Raw genomic sequence first — 23,637 nt, 5'->3', positions numbered from 1 at the left:
ATTCAAAGTATCTATTGGCCCAATATATGACCGTTTAATTTCTTTTATTCTGCAATCCCTGGCACTTTCTTTTCCCCTAATATCTTCTAATGGCATCCTTCCTATCTGCACACATAACAAATAATAACTGCAAATAGATGACCAATAAGTGAGTTGAGACAACAGTGAAAATAGAAGGGTTTTATCTTTATATTTTGGTATAATCTGGATCACAACCTCAGAATTCTGGATGAAATATTTCAGTTATTAACTTCAAATAGGTGAGGCTCTATCCAAGAGGAAATTTCTTTGCTGGGGTTCCATTCTTAATTTCCTACATAAACTTAGAAAATTAACAATTTGCCTTACATCACCAGAAGAGCAGAATCACAGGGATATTATAAGAAATAATAAGATATCCAAATAATGTGGAATGACTTGTTGAAAGTCTTTTTTTTTAAACCAACAAGCAGGGCAGCCCCAGTGGCTCAGCGGTTTAGCGCTGCCTTTAGCCCAGGGTGTGATCCTGGAGACCTGGGATCGAGTCCCACATTGGGCTCCTTGCATGGAGCCTGCTTCTCCCTCTGCCTGTGTCTCAGCCTCTCTTTCTCTCTCTATCTCAGGAATAAATAAATACAATCTTTAAAAAAAATAAAATTAAAAAAAATTAAAAAAAAAATAAACCAACAAGCACTTACAAAAGATAAGGGTGCATTAGTAAAAATGATTAAGTAAAAACCTCTGAAAATTTTCTGTTCCATAAAAGCAACGAGAACACTGGCAAAAATTGTGAGAAACAACTTCTTCTGAACTGTGGGAATTAACCAAAGGCTTGAGCAGTCTGAGAAGAGTTCATTAAGGAAAAATTGACTGAATCTTGGTAAAAATAGAGTTTTGTAACATTTTAACTCTCCCTAATCTTATTCCACTCTCCTGAACTCTAGAGTAGCCTTAAAAACCAAGTTTGCAATCACAGTAAAAACCACAAAAGGGGTCAAAAGAGAAATGAAGCTCCTTCAAAGCCCCATTCTCTGAGAACTGTTATCATTTGACCTGCCTGGTGGCTCCCTAAAAGACCTCCCTTGTAAGGCTGTCTTTATTTGACCTGACTTGGAGCTTAACCCATGCAAAAAGCTTAATCCTCAGGGGTGTTTGTTGAAAACAATTGCAGGCAATTGCTTAGTATAGCTACCTAAGGCAGTTGACATCAATTAGGGCAAATGATAGGCTAACCAAAAAGTTTCTTTTTTTTTTTTTTTAAAGATTTTTATTTTTATTTTTTTTAATTCATGAGAGACACAGAGAGAAGGCAGAGACATAGGCAGAGGGAGAAGCAAGGTCCCCACAAGGAGCCCGATGTGGAACTTGATCCTGGAACTCTGGGATCACACCCTGAGTTGAAGGCAGACCTCCAACTGCTGATCAACCCAGGCATTCCAAACCAAAAGGTTTCAAAGGAAAAGGTGAGGAATGAGCTATCTATAAGGGGCTTTAAAAAGTTCTTAGTATCTCCAAGAATCCAAAAGACTACATGTGTGACCATGGCTGTATACATACTCACCGAAGACCTTTAGAATGTCTTAAGCTCACTCCTGACCTTGAGGCTCTGTGCAAGCAAGAAATAAAGTGTCAAGTGCAAGCAGAAAGCAAGTGTCAATGGCCTGGTAGAGTGCTGAAGGTGAGCCCCAATGTGTATATAGAGCTCTTCAGAAAAGACTGACTTGTTGGTTCCAAGCATTTAAAGTAATCACAGTTCAATCATTAGCTAACCACCAACCTAAACAAGCAGCGACTTCAATGGCTATATACGAAAAAGAATACAGACTTTACAGAATTAGTTTAGGAAAGTCATTAAATAACAATAGCAAACAGCAACAAAAACAAACTCTGGTGGGAAGGGGAAAATCTGATTCTGAGAGTTGCTACATTATTAAAATACCCAGTTTTCAACAAAAAAATTGAGATATGCAAAGAAAAGAGAATGTAGGGCCATACTCAGGCAAAAAAAAGTAGTCAGCTATAACTGTACCTGAGGAGTCCAGGTGTTAGACTTACTAAATAAAGACATTATATTAGGTATTTTAAAGATGTTCAAAGAACTAAAGAAAATTATATCTAAAGAACTAAATTAAAGTATGCAAACAATGCCTCACGAATAGAAAATCTCAAAAAAGAGAAATTATCTGAGGATCACTGGGTGGCGCAGCGGTTTAGCGCCTGCCTTTGGCCCAGGGCGCGATCCTGGAGACCCGGGATCGAATCTCACGTCGGGCTCCCAGTGCATGGAGCCTTCTTCTCCCTCAGCCTATGTCTCTGCCTCTCTCTCTCTCTGTGTGTGTGACTATCATAAATAAATAAAATAAAAAAAAAAAAGAGAGAGAAATTATCTAAAAAAAAAAAAGAAGAACCAGAGGTGCCTGGGTGGCTCAGTCAGCTAAGCGTCTGCCTTTGGCTCACACTGTGATCTCAGGGTCCTGGAATTGAGCCCCAAGTTATGGGCTCCCTGCTCAGCAGGAAGTCTGCTTCTCTCTATGCCTCTCCCCCAACTCTGCTCATGTGTGTGCTTTCTCTCTCTCTCTCAAATGAATACATAAAATCTTAAAAAAAAAAAAAAAAAAGAACCAAACAAATTCTGGAGTTGAAAAGTATAGTAACTGAAATAAAAATTTCAGTAGAGGGATTCAAAAGCAGATTAGAGCAAGCAGAAGAAAGAATCAGTACACTTGAAGATAGGTCAATTGAGATTATCCTGTCCAAAGAACAGAAAGAATAGAGAATGAAGAAAAATGAACAGAGCTTCAGAGGCCAATAGGACATCATCAAATGTATCAACATATGTATAATGGAATTCCCAGAAGAAGCAGAAAAAAAAGGGACAAAGAATACTTAAAGAAATACTGGTCAAAAATTTACCAAATTTATCTAAACATTCAAGTAGCTCAATGAACTCCAAATAGTATAAAATCAAAGAGATCCTAAACACATCATAATCAAACTATTCAAAGACAAAGAGAAAATCTTAAAAGTAAAACATAAGCAACAAAATTTAGATACTCTCCTGAAGGTTGCCTACAAATATAACTGAAGCAAAGACAGTAGCTTCAAGATTAGATCTCAGAGTCTTAGTCCTAGCATGTACTTCTTTGGAGGTTAAATTAGTATAAATTTGATATAATTTATAAGGGATGGTTTTTCTCTCATTGTAATTTTTTAGAATAACAATCAACCAAATTCTCCAACCGAGGTGAGGGTCTAGTCTCCTACACTAATCTCAAAGTAGCAACAGATTCAAAAAGGAAATAAATCGTCCTTTGGAGAAAGAAAAAAGTAGCAGCAGCAGATAACTGATTATGGCTTTTATGTGGGAATGTTACCTGAATAAAAGGATTAACTTTCCTATGGTGGCTGATTAAGAATTTCTTAAGAGCTATGAGTTAATTACTAGTTTTTGGTAGCTCATTCACAAAAAATACAGTGACAGAGCATTATCTCAAGCCACAAAAAAACTTAAATAAAAAAATTAAACCTCAAAAATAGACCTAAAATATAAATTTGACTATATTTCCCTCTCTCTTCATCCCATATTAATTTAAATCAAGAAAAGCCACTCAGATCATCATACTATTTCTCTTAGGATTAGAAATTAGGGTAAACATAAGGTTACTGATTTACTTCTCTTCTATAAAAGCTCTCTGTTATGCTGATGGACTACTGTAACTGTGCTTTTTTACTTATATAGGTCTTCATATTGAAGTATAATGAAGCACTATGGAAACATGATGGAAGAATAATAATAGAATACATGCTCAAAGACATATCACTATCCTCTTCTCATGGACATTATGTCATAAAATTTCAAACTGGGAGGTAAATAAATAGTTTTAATCCTTGTTCCTCAGATAAAGAAGCCAAGAAAGAAAAGGTGGGAATAAAATGTCTTACTCAAGATTAGGAAAATAGAACTGTAATAATTTGAAAAAGCCAAGAATAAATTAATCACTAAAAATACCAGGACTATGGGCAGCCCAGGTGGCTCAGTGGTTTAGCGCCACCTTCAGCCCAGGGCGTGATCCTGGAGACTGGAGATCAAGTCCCACATCGGGTTCCCTGCATGGAGCCTGCTTCTCCCTCTGCCTGTGTCTCTGCCTTTCTCTGTCTCTGTGTCTCTCATGAATAAATGAAATCTTAAAAAAAAAAAAAAATACCAGGACTAATGCCCATGGTGGAAAATAGCTATATCTGGGTAGCCTGTAGTCTTCATGATAGATACTCATAGATGAGGAAAACTACTCTATCATACAGACTTCCAAAACTAACCTGTAATGATAAGACATTCATTGTGATCCAGCACCTCAGTGAAGAGCCGCGAAACAATTAACTCAGGGTTGATTAAAAAGCGGATTTCTTCTTGCACAAGTCCTGCACCGGTTACACCACCTCCAACAAAACGGTTTGCAAAATCCACCTGTTTGGGTTAAAATATGGCATGTCAAATGATGATCTAATACCCACATATGTGATAAAGAAGTGCTCTCCCTCTTCCTTTCATTTCCCATATAAATCAATCCCCAAATTAGTAATCTTCCCAGGAAGAAAAGATTGTGGTTGACTGCACTCTTTCCATCTCACTGTAATTAACAAACTTGTAGTTTACAAACCTTGTATGTAGTCCAAGGACCACAAATCAAAGGAAACTTTATTTGGAAAGGTTTCAAGATCATTTCTACACCATTCACTATTCAATTTCCATTTATGGATTTCTTACGACTTTAATATAATCTTATCTTTCGTATAGGATATGGCAACCAAACACTTATCCTAAAAGAACTGAAAAACTTAGTAACTGCTCTTTTTTGGGTAATCTTTTTCTTCTGTGAAAGACTACAGAGATGGAAATTTCACCCTAAATTCAGTTGCAAATCCCAAACTGCGTAAACATTAGACTATTTTTTAAATATATCTAAAGAAAAAAATGAAAACAGAAAACCTTTTTGAACAACAAAGATTCATAATTTGGCTATTGCTGATAATGCTGCTATATAAACATCAGAGCACATGTTTATGGAAAGAGCTCAAATGTCCATCAATTGATAAATGGATAAAGAAGAGTGGGGTGTGTATGTGTGTGTATATAAACAAACTGGAATACTACCCAGCCATAAAAAAGAATGAAATCTTGCCATTTGCAACAATGTAGATGGAACTAGACAGTATTATGCTAAGCAAAATAAGTCAGAAAAAGACCCATACCGTATGATTTCACTCATGTGGAATTTAAGAAACAAAACAATTAATCATAGGGGGTAAAAAGAAAGCAGTAAACCAAGAAACAGACTCTTAACTATAGAGAACAAACTGATGACTACCAGAGGGGAGGTGGTGGTGGTGGTGGTGGGGTAGGGTGGGGATAGGTTACATAGGTGATAGGGATTAAGGAGTGCACTTGTTAAAAAAAAAAAAGGAGTGCACTTGTGATGAGCATAGGGTGTTGTACTTAAGGGTTGAAACACTAAATTATACACTTAAAAGTAACATTCCACTGTATGTTAACTGGAATTTTAATAAAAACTTAAAAACAAAGATTCAACTAATATTTCAAATTTAGTTAAAATTATGGATAAGCTTTCTGAGGAGTACTATATTATAATGGGATCCTCAAATTCCTATTAATGAAGATGAATCACACAATCCTCAAGAAAAAGCAAACTCAGCATCGTTTGTCTTAAACCTACTAAGCACTCCAATGTGTTCAACACTATGCTAAGCTCTATGGAACAATATGTAAGAAATAGATTCCAGCTTTGCCATAGATTTTTGTATTCAAGGAGTTAGGTTACACACATGCACAACACCTTGTATACATACATAGCCATATACACATAAAAAGAATTTAGCAAGTAATGTAAGAGAGGCTTATATACTGTATATAAAGAAATACTCTTGTGTCTCTCCTTTACTCTTACACTACCACACTCATAATACTTCTACACCAGACATGTGGGTTTCCACACATCAAGCAATTCTGAAACACCTGCTGGGGGTCCTATAATTCAATTCAGTTCTGACACTATCTACCAGGATTCGCATCAGATCCCACAGGCTAAGGATTCAGTCCCACAAGACTGTCCCACTTCAGTCAGCAACTGCAAGTCCCAAATTGTCAACTATACTTCTAGTTGACCAGCTATAAGTTGAAATTCCTATGACCTGCTCCTGTGGCTTGATAGATCAGCTCACAAAACTCAGGGTAACACTTAAGTTTATTGATTTCTTAAAAAGGATATAATAAAGGATATAGATGAACAAACAAATGAAGTGATATATAGGGCATGGTAAGTAGGAAGAGGTATAGAGCTTCCACACCTTTCTGGACAAGGTACTTTCCTAACACTTCCACATGCTCACCAACCTGGAAGCTCTGAATCCTGCACTTTTGAGGTTTTGTAGAAGCTTCATCACTTAAGGATGATCAATCATTAACACAGTTTTCAGTCCCTCTCCCTTTCTCAGAAGTTGGGGATTATGGTGGAAAGTTCCAAACCTCTAATCATGGCTTAATCCTTTTGGTGATCAGTCCCCATCCTGAAGCTATGCAGGAACTCCACCAAGAGTCATCTCATCAGAATAAAACATTCCTGTAACCTAGGAAATTCCAAAGAATTTAGGAGCTCTGTTTCAGGAATCAGGGTCAAAGACCAAATATTAGAACAAAAGATGCTCCCAGTACACTTATCAGTTAGGATATTACAAGGGTTTTAGGACCTCTGTGCAAAGAACCAGGGGCAGAGACTAATATATATTTTTTTCTATTATTTTACATATACTTTCAGACTATTGTCAAACACAAGATTCCTTAAAACTTGCGTTCTCTAAAGCAATTATGATACTAAATGGTAATTTGAGGCGTATTTTACAGAAGAGTAAAACAAGAATACGAATCTTTTGATATAGTCTTCTTTCATTAGAGAAGAACTTCAAAAACACTGAATATATGACTGGATAAGTTCTTGAAATGAGTTATCACAGAGAATCATATATATTTTATACTCTGGCATACTAAATCACATTTAAAAAGAGAGTAACTCGAGCAGCCCGAGTGGCTTAGTGCCGCCTTCAGCCCAGGGCCTGATCCTGGAGACCCGGGATCAAGTCCCACATCAGGCTTCCTGCATGGAGCCTGCTTCTCCCTCTGCCTGTGTCTCTGCCTCTTTCTCTCTCCCTGTGTCTCTCATGAACAGATAAATAAAATCTTTAAAAAAAAATAAAAAAAATAAAAAAAATAAAAAAAGAGTAACTCTTTAGTATATATAGAAAAATAATTTTAGGGATGCCTGGGGGTAGTTCAGTAGTTGAGCATCTGCCTTTGGCTCAGGGGCATGATCTCGGTCCGGGGATTGAGTCCCATATCAGGCTCCCTGTGAGGAGCCTGTTTCTCTGTCTGTGTCTCTGCCTCTCTCTCTGTGTCTCTCATGAATAAATAAGTAAAATCTTAAAAAAAAAAGAAAAAAAGAAAAAGAATTTTGGCTAACCTAGTCCATTGATTAGAATTAGTTGCTTACAATATATAAGTTCATTATGCACTGGGTGATTCATGGCTTAAAATGTCCAACAAAGATCAACTGAATATTGTGCTGAGAACCATGTGATACAAAGATGAATATGAAGTGAGCCTTGACTTCACAGCATCTGTAATCTTGAGATCCCAGCACATAAGCAGAATAAGATGATTATTAAAGAACCCACTAGAATGTATTAGATCATTCCCAAATAATACAATTAACTAAAACTGGAGCAACGGGATATGGCATTCATTTTAGATTTTGCTGACATTCAGGCAGAGGAAATAACTGCACAAGGACATGGCAAAAAAACAACTGTGCAGAGCTATATGAAAGACAGTGGTAGGTAGATACCTCATGCCTGTCTGCAATGTAGAGTATGTAAAGGATTATAGTTGCTGATGAGGTATTCTGGGGTCAAGGAAAGTTTTACTTAATTTTGAAGGTTCTTAGAATTCTAAAAAGAAAAGGTACAACTAAAAAAAAAAAAGAAAAAAAATAAAAAAAAAAAAGAAAAGGTACAACTAGACCTGTGTTTTAGAACGATAATTTAGGCTAGAGTTGAAAGAATGAGTTGGAGAGGAGTAAAATTGAAATCACAGAGTCTGGTTAGGTGACTATTGAATAGTTCAGACAAGAATTACTAGGGCCTCAAACAGGTCAGGGGGAAAAAAAGTGAAGGAATGAGAGACCTAGCAAAAAGTCAAAATGGACAGCACTTGAAAATCAAAAGATTAGCTAAGCATAACAGTATTGTGAATACAAATGAGAAACAAACAAGGTTTAAGATCAATGAAACTTAATTTTTACTGGAACATGGTACACAATTAAAATAAAAAGGTAAGGGATCCCTGGGTGGCGCAGCGGTTTGGCGCCTGCCTTTGGCCCAGGGCGCGATCCTGGAGACCCGGGATCGAATCCCACGTCAGGCTCCCCGTGCATGGAGCCTGCTTCTCCCTCTGCCTGTGTCTCTGCCTCTCTCTATCTCTCTGTGACTATCATAAATAAATAAAAACTAAAAAAAATAAAAAAATAAAAAAATAAAAAAATAAAAAATAAAAAGGTAAGTTCTATCCAACTTATGTACAACTTGGTAATGATAAATGAAATATATTCAATGTGCATACTATTATTCATTCTTTGAATAAAAGGCCAAAATTTATTATTTGAAAGGTATGCATAGAAATAAATACATTATACTAAACTCAATACGCCTCTGAAGGCAGGGGTCTTTTAGAAAAAACTGTCTACTACTTTAAAAAGTTCTTAATAAAAGGCTCTCTATTACAGGTAAGAAATCTGTTCTAGCACATGAAAACAAGCATATGAGGGCTTCTATATTTTTAGCCATTTTCAACTTACTTTACTTTAAAGCTACGTGTTCAGATTGCTCAGTTTCTGAATTATAACTTTACGAAAAGGAGAAATGGTAACAATCCTTAGAGAGGTTTTGTTGTTGCCATTCAGCATAATGTAATTTATATGCTACACAAGGAGCTTTGTAATACTGCAATATAATATTCCCAGATCTCCTGGGGATACGTGGCATGTATAGGGAGAATAATTAATAGAAGCCTTTATGGTATTCTTTTAATCTACTGAAGTTTCACATTTCGTCTATAATATATTCCAGAAAAGTGGGAAGAATCTCAATCTTGAATGTTGCTAAATAATTACTTGCTGATTGTATTGTGATGAAAGGTCAGCATTCCTGTGGTGCTAACTAGCAGTAGCTTTGTTTATTTCATGTGTATTAAGACTCCCTCAGTTAATCTAAAACTTTATTGTAGAAAAGAACGTCATCAAGATAGAAATGTGGGGGAAAAAAGTAACATTCATTTAGAACAGATTTTAAGCATATTTCAAAATTACTGTTTATTTAAGAAAAAGTAATGATTAAATACAAATTAAAAAAAATTTAAGAAAAAAAAATTTAACTACCACATGTTAATCCAGTATCTAAATGTTTATAATCTCAAAAAATTAGTGAGAGGGAAGGATTTAAAACAAAACATGGTTTGCCCCTTTGAAGATTTTAATTATTAATATGTCTTTTAAGAGGCCATTCTAAAAAGAATCTGTTTCATTAAGTACTGAGAGCATAAATATATAATAACTAGCCAAACGCAAGTCAGTCTAGTTATTTTACAGTATACATAGTTATTCTATTAGAATGACTTAGTTATTCTATTAGAATGACGTTAGTCCGTTCTCAGGAAACTGATTTAGCTTCTGACCCAATATAAGCATCAAATAAGGATCTAAGAAGAAAAATCAGCAATTTCCAGTATAAGTGAAATGATGTACAACATCTTTCAAAGAAAACCGAGATTACAATGCTCTTATAAACTGGATAAGAACACAAATCACTACATTTTGTCTCTGATTAGTGATTTTTCAAAAAAAATCAGTATAAAGAAAAAGAAAAGCATGTATTCAGGTTAAGTGCCACAACAATTTAGCTAGATACATAGGGTGTTTTATTTGTTAACTCCTTTTTCCAAAAATATATATATTTAAAATAAAGGTAGTAACACAGATTAATAACAAAGATCAAGACATGGACAAAATTACCTGCTCTGAAACAGGTAAAGGACACCAAGCAGAGTTGGCTCATGTGCCTAAAGCTGTTACGTATGGGAGAGAGGTCTTTCTTATCAATCTTTTAGACATCTGTCTCCTAAGACCTAAACAAGGTTGGTGGCAGAAAAACATTTCAAGCTGGTCATCATTTGGAGCAGAGAAAGAGCCTTTAAAGAAAAAGAACAAAACTGCTTGGTGATAGCTGTCAAGACCATACCCAGGGAACTTCCTCCACTGTCAATCTACAATCAATGTCTGAACTAAGAAACCTGATGTTGCCCAGATCTTAAAGTTTTCTGTCAAAGGCTTTTTAAAGAGGCGCACGTTAAGAAACAGCATACACTGGCAAATAACAGTATTACCAAGACTGTCAAAATGATCTGTTTGGCGTTTTTCTCCATTCTGCTATCATGCTTCTTTGCATTAAATCAGTTTAGGAGAGAAATAAACAGGTTTTCAAACTTCCTTTGCTGTCAGAAGCTTGACAAGAGTAAGTCCCAAACAGCACACTGTTGTGATTCACCTACCTGTAGCATGCCTTGACCATTTCCTTCTATGGTACCTTCATAAGTGACATGCAATCGAGTCAGGGGTTTTTCACATCTACAATTTAAAAGATAATCCTTTACTTTTAATGAACTTCACTAAGGAAAAATGTGAAAATATACATAACTACAGAAGAAATATTAAAACCATTACGAATCTTAAAAGCCAGAAACACATGCCTGGTTAACATTTTTGGTATAGGTTCTCCCAAACTTTTTCTTATTCAAATACTAAACATACATATTTAAATTAAAATGAGATAACATGCTGTTTTGAAATCCATATTTTTTCCTATAAAATGTTTCTCTTCAAGAGTTGAAAAAGTCGGGAAGCCCCGGTGGCGCAGCGGTTTAGCGCCGCCTGCAGCCCAGGGCGTGATCTGGATACCCTGCATCGAGTCCCACGTCAGGCTCTCTGCATGGAGCCTGCTTCTCCCTCTGCCTGTGTCTCTGCCTCTCTCTCTCTCTCTCTCTGCATCTCTATGAATAAATAAATAAAATCTTTAAAAAAAAAAAAGAGTTGAAAAAGTCTCAAAATATAAAAACAAAATTAAGATCTATGCAATTTTATTATCCTACAGTTGGCACCTGAAGAAAAATAAAAAAAAACTTTGGCAATAAATCATATATGATATTGAGATGGGGTCTATTTTCAGTAGTTTGATAAACATGAGTGTATGTGGTGGCAATATCTTGATGAAAATACAGGCCACAGAAATCTGATCTATGGTACTTTTATGTTAATAAAACTGATGAATTAATCTAGTATCTGTTAAGTCACAATTATTTTCTTTTGCTTTCATACACCATGGTCACTAACATGCTACCGCAAAATGTGGCACCATGGGATATCAAATACCTTAAGATTAATTAAGTTTGAGAAAACAGCAGAAGCAGCAGGGTCACTATGACCTCCTCCCCTCCGCACAGTTCTTCCCTACATGTAATAAGACCCTCATGTGCAAGGTGTCCACTCTGTATTTGGAGGAAAGGAATATTCCTATCTCTGAAGAAGAAAGGATGCCAAGAATTCTAACAAACAGGCCTTGCTAAGTTTTCCCCAGATAACTACAATTACCTCATACTTCTTAATCTGTCATATTCCACAAAGATGTCCACTCTTCACTGAATCTGACATAAAAGTACGTGGGTCTATTTCTTTGGGCCTTCATTTCCTTAAGAAGGCTCCTGTGACATGTAAAATTTACATCAAATAAATCTGTGTGCTGGAATGCCTGGGTGGCTCAGCGGTTAAGCGCATCTGCCTTCAGCTCAGGGTGTAATCCTGGAGTCCTAGGATTGAATCCCACATCGGCCTTCCTGCATGGAGCCAGCTTCTCCCTCTGCCTATGTCTATGCCTCTCTCTTTGTGTCTCTCATGAATAAATAAAATCTTAAAAAAATAATAAATTTCTGTTTGTCTGTTAATCAGTCTTTGTCCTTTTAATTTTCAGATCCTGACTGGTTTGAGAAAAAAGTTTTTCCTCCCTTACAGTGTTTACCTGGCTTACATTATATTTAAAAACCAATTGCATTTTATTAACAGTATTTGGTGAGGGCATTTTTCAGTAATAGATTTTCCCTGATTACTTACTTAATAAAAAATATAAATTATAATAAAATATAACAGATGAGATCCAAATACCTAACTTATATAAGGGTTGCATTCATTTTTGGGGAGGGAATGATAGATTTTTTAAAACAATGATATATATATATATATATATACACATTTTTAAAGATTTTATTTATTCATTTGAAAGAGAGAGTGTGCACACAGAGTGAGAGAGGGAGAAGCAGATCCCCTGCTGAGCAGAGCCTGATGCAGGGCTAGATCCCAGCACATTTGAGATTATGACCTGAGGCTAAGGCAGATACTTAGCTGACTGAGCCACCCAGGCGCCCCAATTATATATTTTTTAAAACAATTTAACTGGGGAAGCGCTATTTACCTTATTGGGATTTACTTTCTTCCTAATTTCAGTAAGCTTCTCCTTTCTGGAGAAGCTCCTGTCCAATAGACTGACAGCCTTAAACAGAAGGCAATTCAGTATATGTTCTAAGAGCTTCATTTGCATTAAGTCATGTAATCCTCACAACAACCCTATTACTACTATCTCTTTTTAACAGATGGGAAAACAATGCACAGGAACCATCTAAGTAACCTGCCCACGCAATAAAGCATCAAGAATTTGAAACCAGGTAACCAGTATGCTTTACCTTTAGAAAAATTACTTTCAAAATCTCTTATAGAAAGTTATGACACTAGTTTGATTTTTTTTGACTTCTTTTTGTTTGTTTTTCGATCCTACTTTCCTAACCATTTTATGCTAAGGGAGACCACCCATGAGGATACTACTGAAAAGATAAAGAAGCATGATCCAGAAATCTCTAGTTTGTCATTCAGGACTTCAAAACAGAAATCTCATCTGTTCTTCAACTATTCTTCCTAACTAAAGCTGTCAACATAGAGTATAATACTCAATAAAATTATGAAATTGCTAGACAGCTTTCTTAAAGTATCCTCCACCTTCTTGATAGGCCTCCCCTTTTGGCTCCAGCAAATCTTTCATACCAGTCATAATCAAAGACACAGACGATAATGAATCTCTGTGATTAACTAAGCCTAGCTAAGATATTTGCTGATAATCACTGGGTTAACTGTAACATGGCAGAAACTTGGAAATCAGAAAAACCTCTAAGTTCCTGGCACCCATTTAGCCCCATACTCTTGGGAACACCAACAATTTTCATCTCTTCTTTATCCTCCCTCTTTAAGTGAATGCATGTTCTGGTTCTGTGGGTCTGAGAAATTGATTAATTACATTCTCCAACTTATGAAGCACTAAAACAGAACAGAACAGAAGTCAATGAAATAAAACAAGTTAGAAAAGTTACCAAGTTAAATTGTGCCTATCAAAGTTAAGGGGAATATCCTGAACTTATACATTGAGGTGAAATGGTGCATTTCCCATTACTGAAGCTGTCTGTCACCTATCACAGGTATTATAGAGTTGATTGATATTTTTAGGATACAGTTAGAGCAGATGATTTCCTGGGGTCCCTTTCATCTCTAATATGCCAAGACTCCAAACTGCTATACATGTTCCCTTCCTTTCTACTCAATTTTGTTTTTGTTTTTATATTCCAGTTGTTTAATCTTTTACCTACTTCCTTCTACTGATAATCATCTCAGCCATGCAGTTAGCCTCCTAAAGTAAGTTTTTCTTTCTCCTTGCGAACATCTTTGATGGATAAAAAAACACCACAGGAAAGCCACCTAAGTAGATGTGCTTCCTCAAGTTAACTCCTCAAGTTAACTTCCTCAAGTTAACCGTAAATAAAAATTAAGAGAAAGTAGAAATAAGACTTAACACGAATGTAAACACAAATATGCACAGTACATTTGATCATGTTCTCATATGCGATGAAAAAGTTGATCTATTCTTAAGTGCTTTGGGGATCTGCTCTGGATTAGGAAATGTATTAACTAGTTCAGGGCATGAAGGAATTTACAAATCTGCATGAACTCAGATTGGTTACTATTCTTCTCAGTTATTTGCAGATAAACAATAAGGAAAAAAACCTCAGTAAATTAGCAACTTCCACGAAATCTGCCAATAGTACACATGAACAGTCAAACTTCAAAATTCTGGTCACTCAGACAAATTCTAGAAAATTACTATTAACACTTTATTTTATTTATTTATTTTTTTACTATTAACACTTTAGATTAACAAAAAAAAAATTCCTCCATCTTGTCCTCCAGAATGAAAAGCCATAAAATACAAATATGCTAACCAAGAGGAGTATAAGGATGAATATTAAATATTGGTGTTCCAGTTAATAGTGGTGTCTTCACACAAAACTCCTTAATTCTAAACAGGACTTTGTTTCAGAAGAAAAAAACTAAGGCAAAGAGTAGAAGTCAAAGGCTTGCAGACTTTGAATCATACAGCATGACCTTTCCAACAATGAGAGCTATCAAAATGAGAGCTATCAATTGATCATTTATAGGAAATTCCCTAGCAATTAAGAGTCTGGGAAACCATCTTTCCAGGAGTTGCAAAATAGAATCCTAGTACAGTAAAAGAGCCCTTCTAATTCTAAGATTCCCGATTATTTTTATTACTATTACCTTTCCCACTCTGGAAAATCTTCAAGACTCTGTCTTGTAAATGTCACCAAGCCAGTAGGTTCTACAAAAGCAATAGAAGAAAAAGAAACCCAAAGGAAGTTTTGATTTTGGAAAGATTATATACATTCGGTAAAATAATGGATCTAACAATGGTTATAAAACTAATTGGAAAATATCAAGTTTAGTGTTGGAATACAACAGAAAACCGATTTAAAACAGTATTATCCTTACAGTAGGAATTCTTTTTATAAAATAGTAAGCCCTCACTAAAACAAAACTATACAAACAACAGCACAATGGTACTTATTGGTTAAGTTTTCTAAACTGAATACATTTGTAAAAACTCAACCAAAAAAAGCGGTGCATTAATGAGTGTAGCTTATACAATAAAGACGAATTTGAATTTGAATTTTAATGTTTACTCCTTCTCTGAGAAAAGCCTTAAACTTACATCTAAAGACTGGTGAATATATACACATTTATATGTTTTATAATAAAATAAAATGTCTGTCATTAAAAAAGAAAATTGTTGACAGGCCCTTTGGAGTTGACAAAGCTAAATCCAGGGCTTAGATGATATGCAATTGTTCTACTTACAAGTCATCTTAGCTGGAAGGAAGAATCACTGTGCTCTAAGAGGTTAGAAAAGAAAGATGACATAGTTTTTAAGGAGGAGTAGATATAAGGGGATCAAAATGCAGTATGTTTTAGAGGAATGTGATCCTTTTTTGTTAGATTTACTTTTTTTTTTTTGTTTTCTAATTAGGGGCAAAAGCAACAAATAAATCAGCAGGCCAAAAGTAATTTGATTCAAATCAAAGAACAAACTAAAAAGGCCAGGCCACTTCTGTTTAAAAAAAAAAAAAGAAAGAAAGCAAAAAAGAAAGAAAGCAAAAAGCTCTTAAGCAAAGAGATATGTCAGAAACTATTAGTGATAATGCTGGTAGAGTCCCATTGAAAGCCTGACAATCATTTCATTTTTCTGGATGATTCCACATTTCTCCGCTCTCAGTCACAAATAGTAACAACTCAAAAAATCGTATGGAGGAGTTACAGTAGAACATTAATGGGTGGATTTTGTTAATATGGGTTATAAAATATTCTTAAGATTTTCTTAAGAAATTTCTCTAAGGCAAAAGGATAACATATATAAAACTCACAAGAGATCAAACAATTCAAACACCAGAGAAGCAATTCTATTAATAAGAAACTAATGTCAGTATCATCATTCAGCAAATTAACAGATTAGCAGGAATATTAAATGTCTTTCATATATACTAGGAGATCCCAAAAGAAATTCATAAATGAATATCACTAGCAAAGCTAGAAAAAAGACAGAACATGGCTCTTTAGATATAATTAAAACAAAAAGAACTTGAGGGCATTCTTATTGCCTTTCTTCCATAAAAAGGTAACTTTTATACTAGAATAGATTATTTTATTTTGGTTAATCAAATATTTCCCTTAATAAAATCACAATATGTGCTGCATATGAATGATCAATTTTTAAATACTCCATCTATAAGTATTTTATCTAAAACTATACTAAAAATAATTCAAAAAGCCCTTAAAAATCAACAAGATCCTCATTAAAAATACAAAATAAAGGGATCCCTGGGTGGTGCAGCGGTTTGGCGCCTGCCTTTGGCCCAGGGCGCGATCCTGGAGACCCAGGATCGAATCCCACATCAGGCTCCCAGTGCATGGAGCCTGCTTCTCCCTCTGCCTATGTCTCTGCCTCTCTCTCTCTCTCTCTCTCTCTCTCTCTGTGACTATCATTAAAAAAAAAAACAAAAAAAAAAAAAACAAAATAAAGACATTTGACAACATCGAAAAGTTGGTCTTGATGGAATTACATTTTATCATTTTATCAATTCTAAAAGACACATTTTTTTTCATGTGGTAATAAGCCTCTGAAACTGGGATACAACTTTCATAATGGAAGGTATCTAGCTATTGCCACTAGTCTAAATTAACGTTGAATTTTCCCAGAGATGTGCCTCTGCTTCTGCAGTCATCTGGGAGCACCACCAACCTGAGATCATTGTGAATTAAATCCACTGTTGCAGGCTTTTGTGGATCACACTGGTAATAGGACTTTAGACTCTAAACTTGAGGCTAGTGGTTTAAATTCTCAGAGGAAATTTTTTGTATCTTCTCTAGCCAGTGCCAAGACTGACACTTGCAGTTTCTTTTTTGTCCCTTTTTTTGCAGAGCCAGGTTAATTTCTCATCTATCCTTAGACTGAAGGTACAGACTTCTGGTATATCAACTATGTAAAAGAGGTCTCCTAAGATCCTTCAACCTGAGTGTTTTTTCCTTCTTTGCAGTATATAACATAATGACACTTTTTACACTCTACAATGTCCTGGATTTGATGTAATATGGTTTAAATAGGTTTCTGTAGTTTCTATTAAGTAGACTTTAGACTTTCTATATAAATTCATCATTAGCTTGTAAATGTCTTTTATTCCACTATTTCCTCTTTAAGCCTGTAACTTTACATCCTAAAAACTTATAACATGTTTCATTATATTTCATAAGGAACTAAATTACCAGGTACAATGAAAAAGCCAGAAAATAAAATGTCTAGTTATAATTTTTTTCAGCCTAATTCCTAGTATTTATGATGATTTATAAATTTTTAGTTGAAAAAACAAAACATTAGCATTTTCCCTCAAAGTAAACAAAATCCTAAAACTTAAGCAAGTTAGCTCTTAGAGAACTAAGACTCCAAGGACAGAAAAGTAAGCTCTGAATTACTTAGTTATAATAACAGAATTCATCCTATTTAGCAAAGCAAATTTAAGGTAGAAAAAAAAAATACTCATTTTTCCAACAAATTATTACAAATCCTAATTTGGCTTTATGTCTCATAAACTCAAATGAGACTTCATTTCCTTTATTATTTCATTCAGTATAGAAAACAAAACTAAAAATAAATAAGCTAACAAGTAAGTAGTCCTCTATCAAAGAAGCATGGTTTTTCTGTTAAATATCAAAATTCTGATAACAGACTTCTTTCCAAAACTCTGAACAATGTTCAGTGCCAATAACTTCAAAAGGAAAAAATGCCAAGTGTAATGTGAGGAAGGCTATGAGAAAACTGACCTTAGAATGAACCAATGATGTACTTAAGACAATCTGACAACCTGAATGATCAGAATTGAAAGGAACTCATTTCACTTGACCAGAGTTGATCTGCTCTATTTAGCAAAAGCAAACTTTAAGAAGTTCTGGTTTCCCTGATAATTGACTTGGAGGAAAGGCCACTCATGTAACTTCTCACTTAACATTTACAACTATCCTATGAAGTAGTTGGTCATTATTCTCTTATTTTACTGATGAGGATACTGAGGCTTGAAAGTGTTAAGCTTGTCTGTGGGCACTCAGCTCTTAGGGTAGGAGTAGCAGTACCGATCTATTATTATTATTAGCTGGTAATTTCTAGCCCTGGTTAGACCTCTACTACCACTGCCTCAGGTGTTACAATTAGTCTCTGGGAAAACAGTATGGTCAAGGTCCAAAAGAAAAAGACAAACTTGTAAACACTAAGTATAACACTATTTCATAAGAACTCTACAAAGTGTGTAAAGGGGCTACAAAAGAGAAGGATGGTAGGAAGGCAACAAACTGGCTGTCCTCCACAAATAAACTGTTAGTAGTCAATGCTTCTTAAAATAAAGAACACCCAAAACATATTTCCTGGACAATATACCTTCTTTTCAGAGTATTAATTTACTGTTTTTCACTCATGAAAACCTATTAAAGTATGTTCTACTGATCTAATTTCAGAGTATATACAACTCATATGTATTTATAACACACATTTAATGTATATAACATGCATAAAATCTAGATTATAATACTGAATTATTTGGTTTGGGCAGGAAGATGTACTTTGAACACAAAATGTTTCTGACCTGACACTTGATCTGAACCATCCCAATTAGTGATAAAAATTATATTAAGAATGAAAGGAATTTACTTTTCTCCGTGACTCTTCTAAAGTAGCAGAAGAGTGTTTTAAGCTTCTCTGGTTTTCTTGATGAACGACCTTCGAACAACCTGAAGAAAAACAAAATAAAGAAAATAAAAAAGGGGTTTAAAATGCCTTAATGACTGACATTAAGGCAATAAAATATATTTAGCAACGAAATATATTGCTATCAAGGGAAGGCAATTCTATAATAACAGAGACCTGGAAAACTGGATTCAAACGGCATCTGGAGAGGACTAAAACCAAATAGAACCAGGCTTCTTAGAAGTTGTTTGAGTCAGATGGCACTCTCTAACAACCACATTTCTCCCTCTATCTTCCTCCAGGGAAAATGCACCATCTGGTCCTCCAAAGTCAATTAGGCCGGCGAGTTAATGCTCAATCATTTTCCCAATGGAAAATACTAATAATTCATAATATTACTGGGTAGTTAAATGGCTGAACAAAAATAGTCCCTGAAAAAAATCCACACGATTATGTTGGGGGACGGAGGGTAGTGGGCAGTTATGACAATAACAAGCAGGTATGACAAAGTATTTGGGCACAGACCAATCTTTGATAGTTAAACAGATACACACTTTGCACAATAACCAAAACAGTGCCTTCATTTAGTTTCCAGAAACCTGGACTTGCACTACTTAGTCTTCTTCAAAATGACATAGCATTGTTAACGGTAACACATAATGCAATTTATCCTGAGGAAAGAAAAGCAGGGCTTTGGAAGCATATGACCTAAATAAGGAGTTTGCTAAAAGATTTCAAACATAAAAACATGCTTTGGGGATGAGATCTAGCTCTCCAAAGGCATTTGAAAATTATAAAGAAATTCTGCAGCTATAAATGATGAGGTATTATTTATCTGCCTCTAGTCATATGCTCTGGCATTACAACCAGAAACCATTCAAGTAAAAGTCCTTTTTAATAAGTGCCAAAATGGGTAAAAGTTTTCATGATTAGAAAAGCAAGCTTATGTAACTATGCAGAGAGGGAAGAGTTAATTCCATAAGAAAATCCTATTGGCAAATTGAAATGAATTAGGAAAAGGGAAGTAAATGTAGATATCAAATGATCCTGTTTTTGATGATCTGAAATTCTATATTCAGGGTTATTTTCTGAGAAAACGATTTGTGTGAATATTTATTTCCTGAGAAGAATACTAATGTCAGAAAAGTATTTTAAACAAATTTAAAACTGAACTGATTTTTAAAAAAAGGTAAAATTGAACTGATTTTTATTTTTTATTTATTTTTATTTTTTTTTGAACTGATTTTTAAAAATAGTTTGAGTGTCTGTATGGTGGTGCCTGGGTGGCTCAGCTGGTTAAGCATCTGACTCTTGATTTTGGCTCAGGTCATGATCTCAGGGTTGTGAGACCAAGCTCTGAGTTGGCTCCACACTGGGCATAAAGTCTGCTTAAGATTTTCTCTCCCTTTGCCCACCCTGCCTCTTTGACCTCCTGAGAGAAAGAAAAGAAAGAAAAGAAAAGAAAAGAAAGAAAAGAAAAGAAAGAAAAGAAAAGAAAAGAAAAGAAAAGAAAAGAAAAGAAAGAAAGAAGGAAAGAAAGAGAAAGAAGAAAGAAAAAAGAAAAAAAAAGAAGACTGTGTGATAATTTTTAGTCATCTAAAAGAACATACTTATCTAAAATGTTTATCACAAATACTCCTAAAATCCAGCTGCCTGCTAAAAGAAAGGATCTTTGAGAGTACAGGTTTCAGCTTGGTTTCTTCTATCTATCCTGTCAACCAGGATGGAGTTTATTTAAATCAAAATGATAGTCAAAATGAAGAAGCCACTTGGCAGTTTAATTAAACATCCAGTATCAAATAAATATAATTTACTAAATTAATGTCTTGGGAACCATTGCAAAATCCCTTTCCAGGTTTACTACTTGGTAGAGAGAAACAGTATGAATATAAATGCAGCCACCATCTTTTCTTAGAGATGAACTGATGTACTACATAACACAATTAAAGTTCCTCTTCCACAGAACTGTTGTGTAGAAAGGGGAAAAAATGGCTGTTGTCCCTAAGAAATAATTCACCCAAACATAAAAAGTGTCCCTAGCTTCTACTTGTGGTCAGTCGTTTGTAAAATTGCACTTAAGTTCACATATTTCATAACCATGATGACAAATTAGTAAACCTAAGAGCCTCTTGGGACTACAGATTTTATTACCCTAGCAATATTGACTTTCTTGGAAGATTATATGGCAGTAACTATCACACACTACAAATGAGCACCCATTGTTTATCTTGTAGGTCCTAACCGTATAGGTACAAAGTCAAGCAAAATCGCAATGTATTGTTAATTTGTCACGCTAATTTCAAATCACTATGTAACCAAATATGCTTTCCCATTTTCCTGATGGAGCAGGAAGTGCCAAGTGAGGTGGAAGGAAGGAGAGACAAGGAGGTAGAAAGTCAAGGAAGATGAAGCAGGTTTGAAACCCTTGCATGAAATCTAAAATTCCACAACAGTGAAGTCTGAAAGTACTATGCATAGCCACCCAAATAAAATGAATTATCCTGATATTAAAACAAGTGAAAATAACATAAAAACACTGGCAAACCACATGAGTGAAAGTCACAAGAGAGACATAATATCTAAGAAGACAGTATCTAGGGGGAGGAGGGAGACAAGGAGACTGCGAAAGGAGTTCAAGAAAAGAGGAACACAAAAAGATGAGTCTCAGAGGGCAGAGACAAAGGGACTAACAGAGATGGGGCTGGACAGAGGGAAGGAAGAGACAGAAATGCACCCAGAGAGACAGAGACTCAGAGAGAATGAGACCTTTTTATAATAATCAAGCACCATCTGATTTTTTAACTTCTCAACATCAATTTTTTTTAAATTTAGGTTTTCAACTATTGCCTGTGGTTTGTATTTGAAGGCCTTTTTGAGTCAGCAGGCATGTATATGTGCCTGCACTTAAACTAGACCACAGGGCAGCCCAGGTGGCTCAGCGGTTTAGCGACACCTTCAGCCCAGGGTGTGATCCTAGAGACCCGGGGTTGAGTCCCACATCAGGCTCCCTGCATGAAGCCTACTTGTCCCTCTGCCTGTGTCTCTGCCTCTCTCTCTCTTTCTCTCTCTCTCTCTGTCTCTCATGGATAAATAAATAAAATCTTGAAAAAAAAAAAAGACCACAAAAACCCCTCTGCATGTAGGATGGACTTTTTGGCATTTAACTGAATATTAGAGAGTATTGAGAAAAGCAAACAGAAAAAGCCATTCAGGCAACTTTACTTTCATTCTAAACAAAACTTTTTATTTTTAAGGAAATAAGGCAATCAAAGGTTAGATACTTATTAACTCGTGTTTTCCTTTCCATATATATAAATAAAATCACAGTTTAATAAAACCTTTCCCTGAATAGAATATTGGTAATATTACTGGAATTTAATTCTAGTCACACACACACATCCCCTCATGTGATTTCAAGTTAAGGACTAATCCCATTAGTACACAGTAAATCAAACTCAACGCAGTATAACCTCCACTTTAAAATGGATGCAAATGATAATCTGGAACCTAGCCACAAAGTCATTTTTGGCTTTTCTGTGAAGCAATCTGCCATATGGCCCCAACAGCACTTTCAATCCAGGGAAGAGGCAGATGTAAAAGCCTCCTGGGCTGACCACTGCTGCAACCCACAATTAATCTCTGACCATCAGTTTCTAAGCAATCTCAAAAGCATCAATGCTAATCACATTGGAAGCCTTTATATGGATGTTTAGGCCCTGAAAGGCAAGCAGGGGAAAAGGTCAAGGATATTTAACATAACTAAGCAGGGCTGCAAGAACACAACAATAAATAAAAACAGGAAGACTTATTCAATTTGTTGACGTCAGCCTCCCACCACGTACTCTGAACCATTTTTATTATTCAATCAACTAGCTAGCCATAGCCCCTTTGAGGCTAAATACACTCACACACACACACACACACAACTCCCAACTGCCAGAAACTATAACCATAAATAGCAACTAGGCAAAAAAGAAAACACCACCACAACAAAATCTTCCATAATCAGCTTACCAAATGGCTCATCAAATTAGGTACTTGATCTTTCATAAGTCACATGAAAATGGGGAACTTTGGGTTGTTTTCCATTTCTGGAGCACGGTCAGAGCATTTTGCTCGAGTAAGATATAATGAAAGAGCACCAAGTTTGAACAGAAGACAGTATGCAAGTCTCAGTTTTACTGACAAGTCACTTACTCTCACTGAACCTATTAGTACAGAAGCTTCCCTACCTAGAAACCTCTATAGACAGAATCAAAGTAAGCTGTCAACAGACAGCATCAATGATCTTGTACAGTCATAATTTCTGTTTTTCTTTTTTGCTAGTTTAGGCTTATTAAACACATACCATCTCAGTGCACCCAAATGCTGACATCCTGGCTGCTAGGATTCCCTAAATCAATTGTGGAGACTACCACAGGCTTTACCTGCCCTTAATTAATTTTCAACATTCTGGTGATCAAAAGAACATCCATCAGCCAGAACATAAGAATATACCTAATTTCAAATCTTCAACAGATTAAACTCTCATTTGATGAAATGCTATTGAGATAGTATGAGTTTAAATCCCTTATGGTCATCCCTTATGATCACTCCGGGCTGATGAATGACTTTGGTTCATTTTACAGATAAAGAATTGTTTCCAAGGATAGTTCTAGATTCTGATTAGCTATGATTAGTACTATGAAGTACTAATCTGGTTTACTCAAAGGGAGGGCAGATAGCAGAATGGTTAAGGGACACAGATTCTAGAAGCCAACTTTATTCTGAGTTTGAATCCGAATTATACCGCTGACTTGGTGAAGTAAT

General features: G+C 35.4%; 1 protein-coding gene across 5 annotated transcripts in view; it reads right to left on the bottom strand.

The window, feature by feature from the left end:
• The window catches only part of PARG (poly(ADP-ribose) glycohydrolase), a 117,202-nt gene that overhangs the window by 35,833 nt on the left and 57,732 nt on the right, over positions 1-23,637 (bottom strand). For all 5 annotated transcript variants that reach the window (XR_005985907.1, XM_041742540.1, XM_041742541.1 and 2 more), the window contains exons 10-13: positions 18,793-18,872; positions 14,805-14,865; positions 10,649-10,724; positions 4,297-4,444 (exon numbers count right to left, since the gene is read on the bottom strand). Coding sequence is in view for 4 of the 5 variants with exons in the window: in XM_041742540.1 (XP_041598474.1) it covers positions 4,297-4,444; positions 10,649-10,724; positions 14,805-14,865; positions 18,793-18,872 (365 nt within the window). In the remaining variant the exon portion in view is untranslated. The remainder of the gene's footprint in view (positions 1-4,296; positions 4,445-10,648; positions 10,725-14,804; positions 14,866-18,792; positions 18,873-23,637) is intronic.

Source organism: Vulpes lagopus, chromosome 2 (assembly GCF_018345385.1).
Source record: "Vulpes lagopus strain Blue_001 chromosome 2, ASM1834538v1, whole genome shotgun sequence".
Lineage (NCBI taxonomy): Eukaryota > Metazoa > Chordata > Mammalia > Carnivora > Canidae > Vulpes > Vulpes lagopus.
Note: the sequence above shows the minus strand (reverse complement) of the source record. Positions and strands in the feature narration are given on the sequence as shown.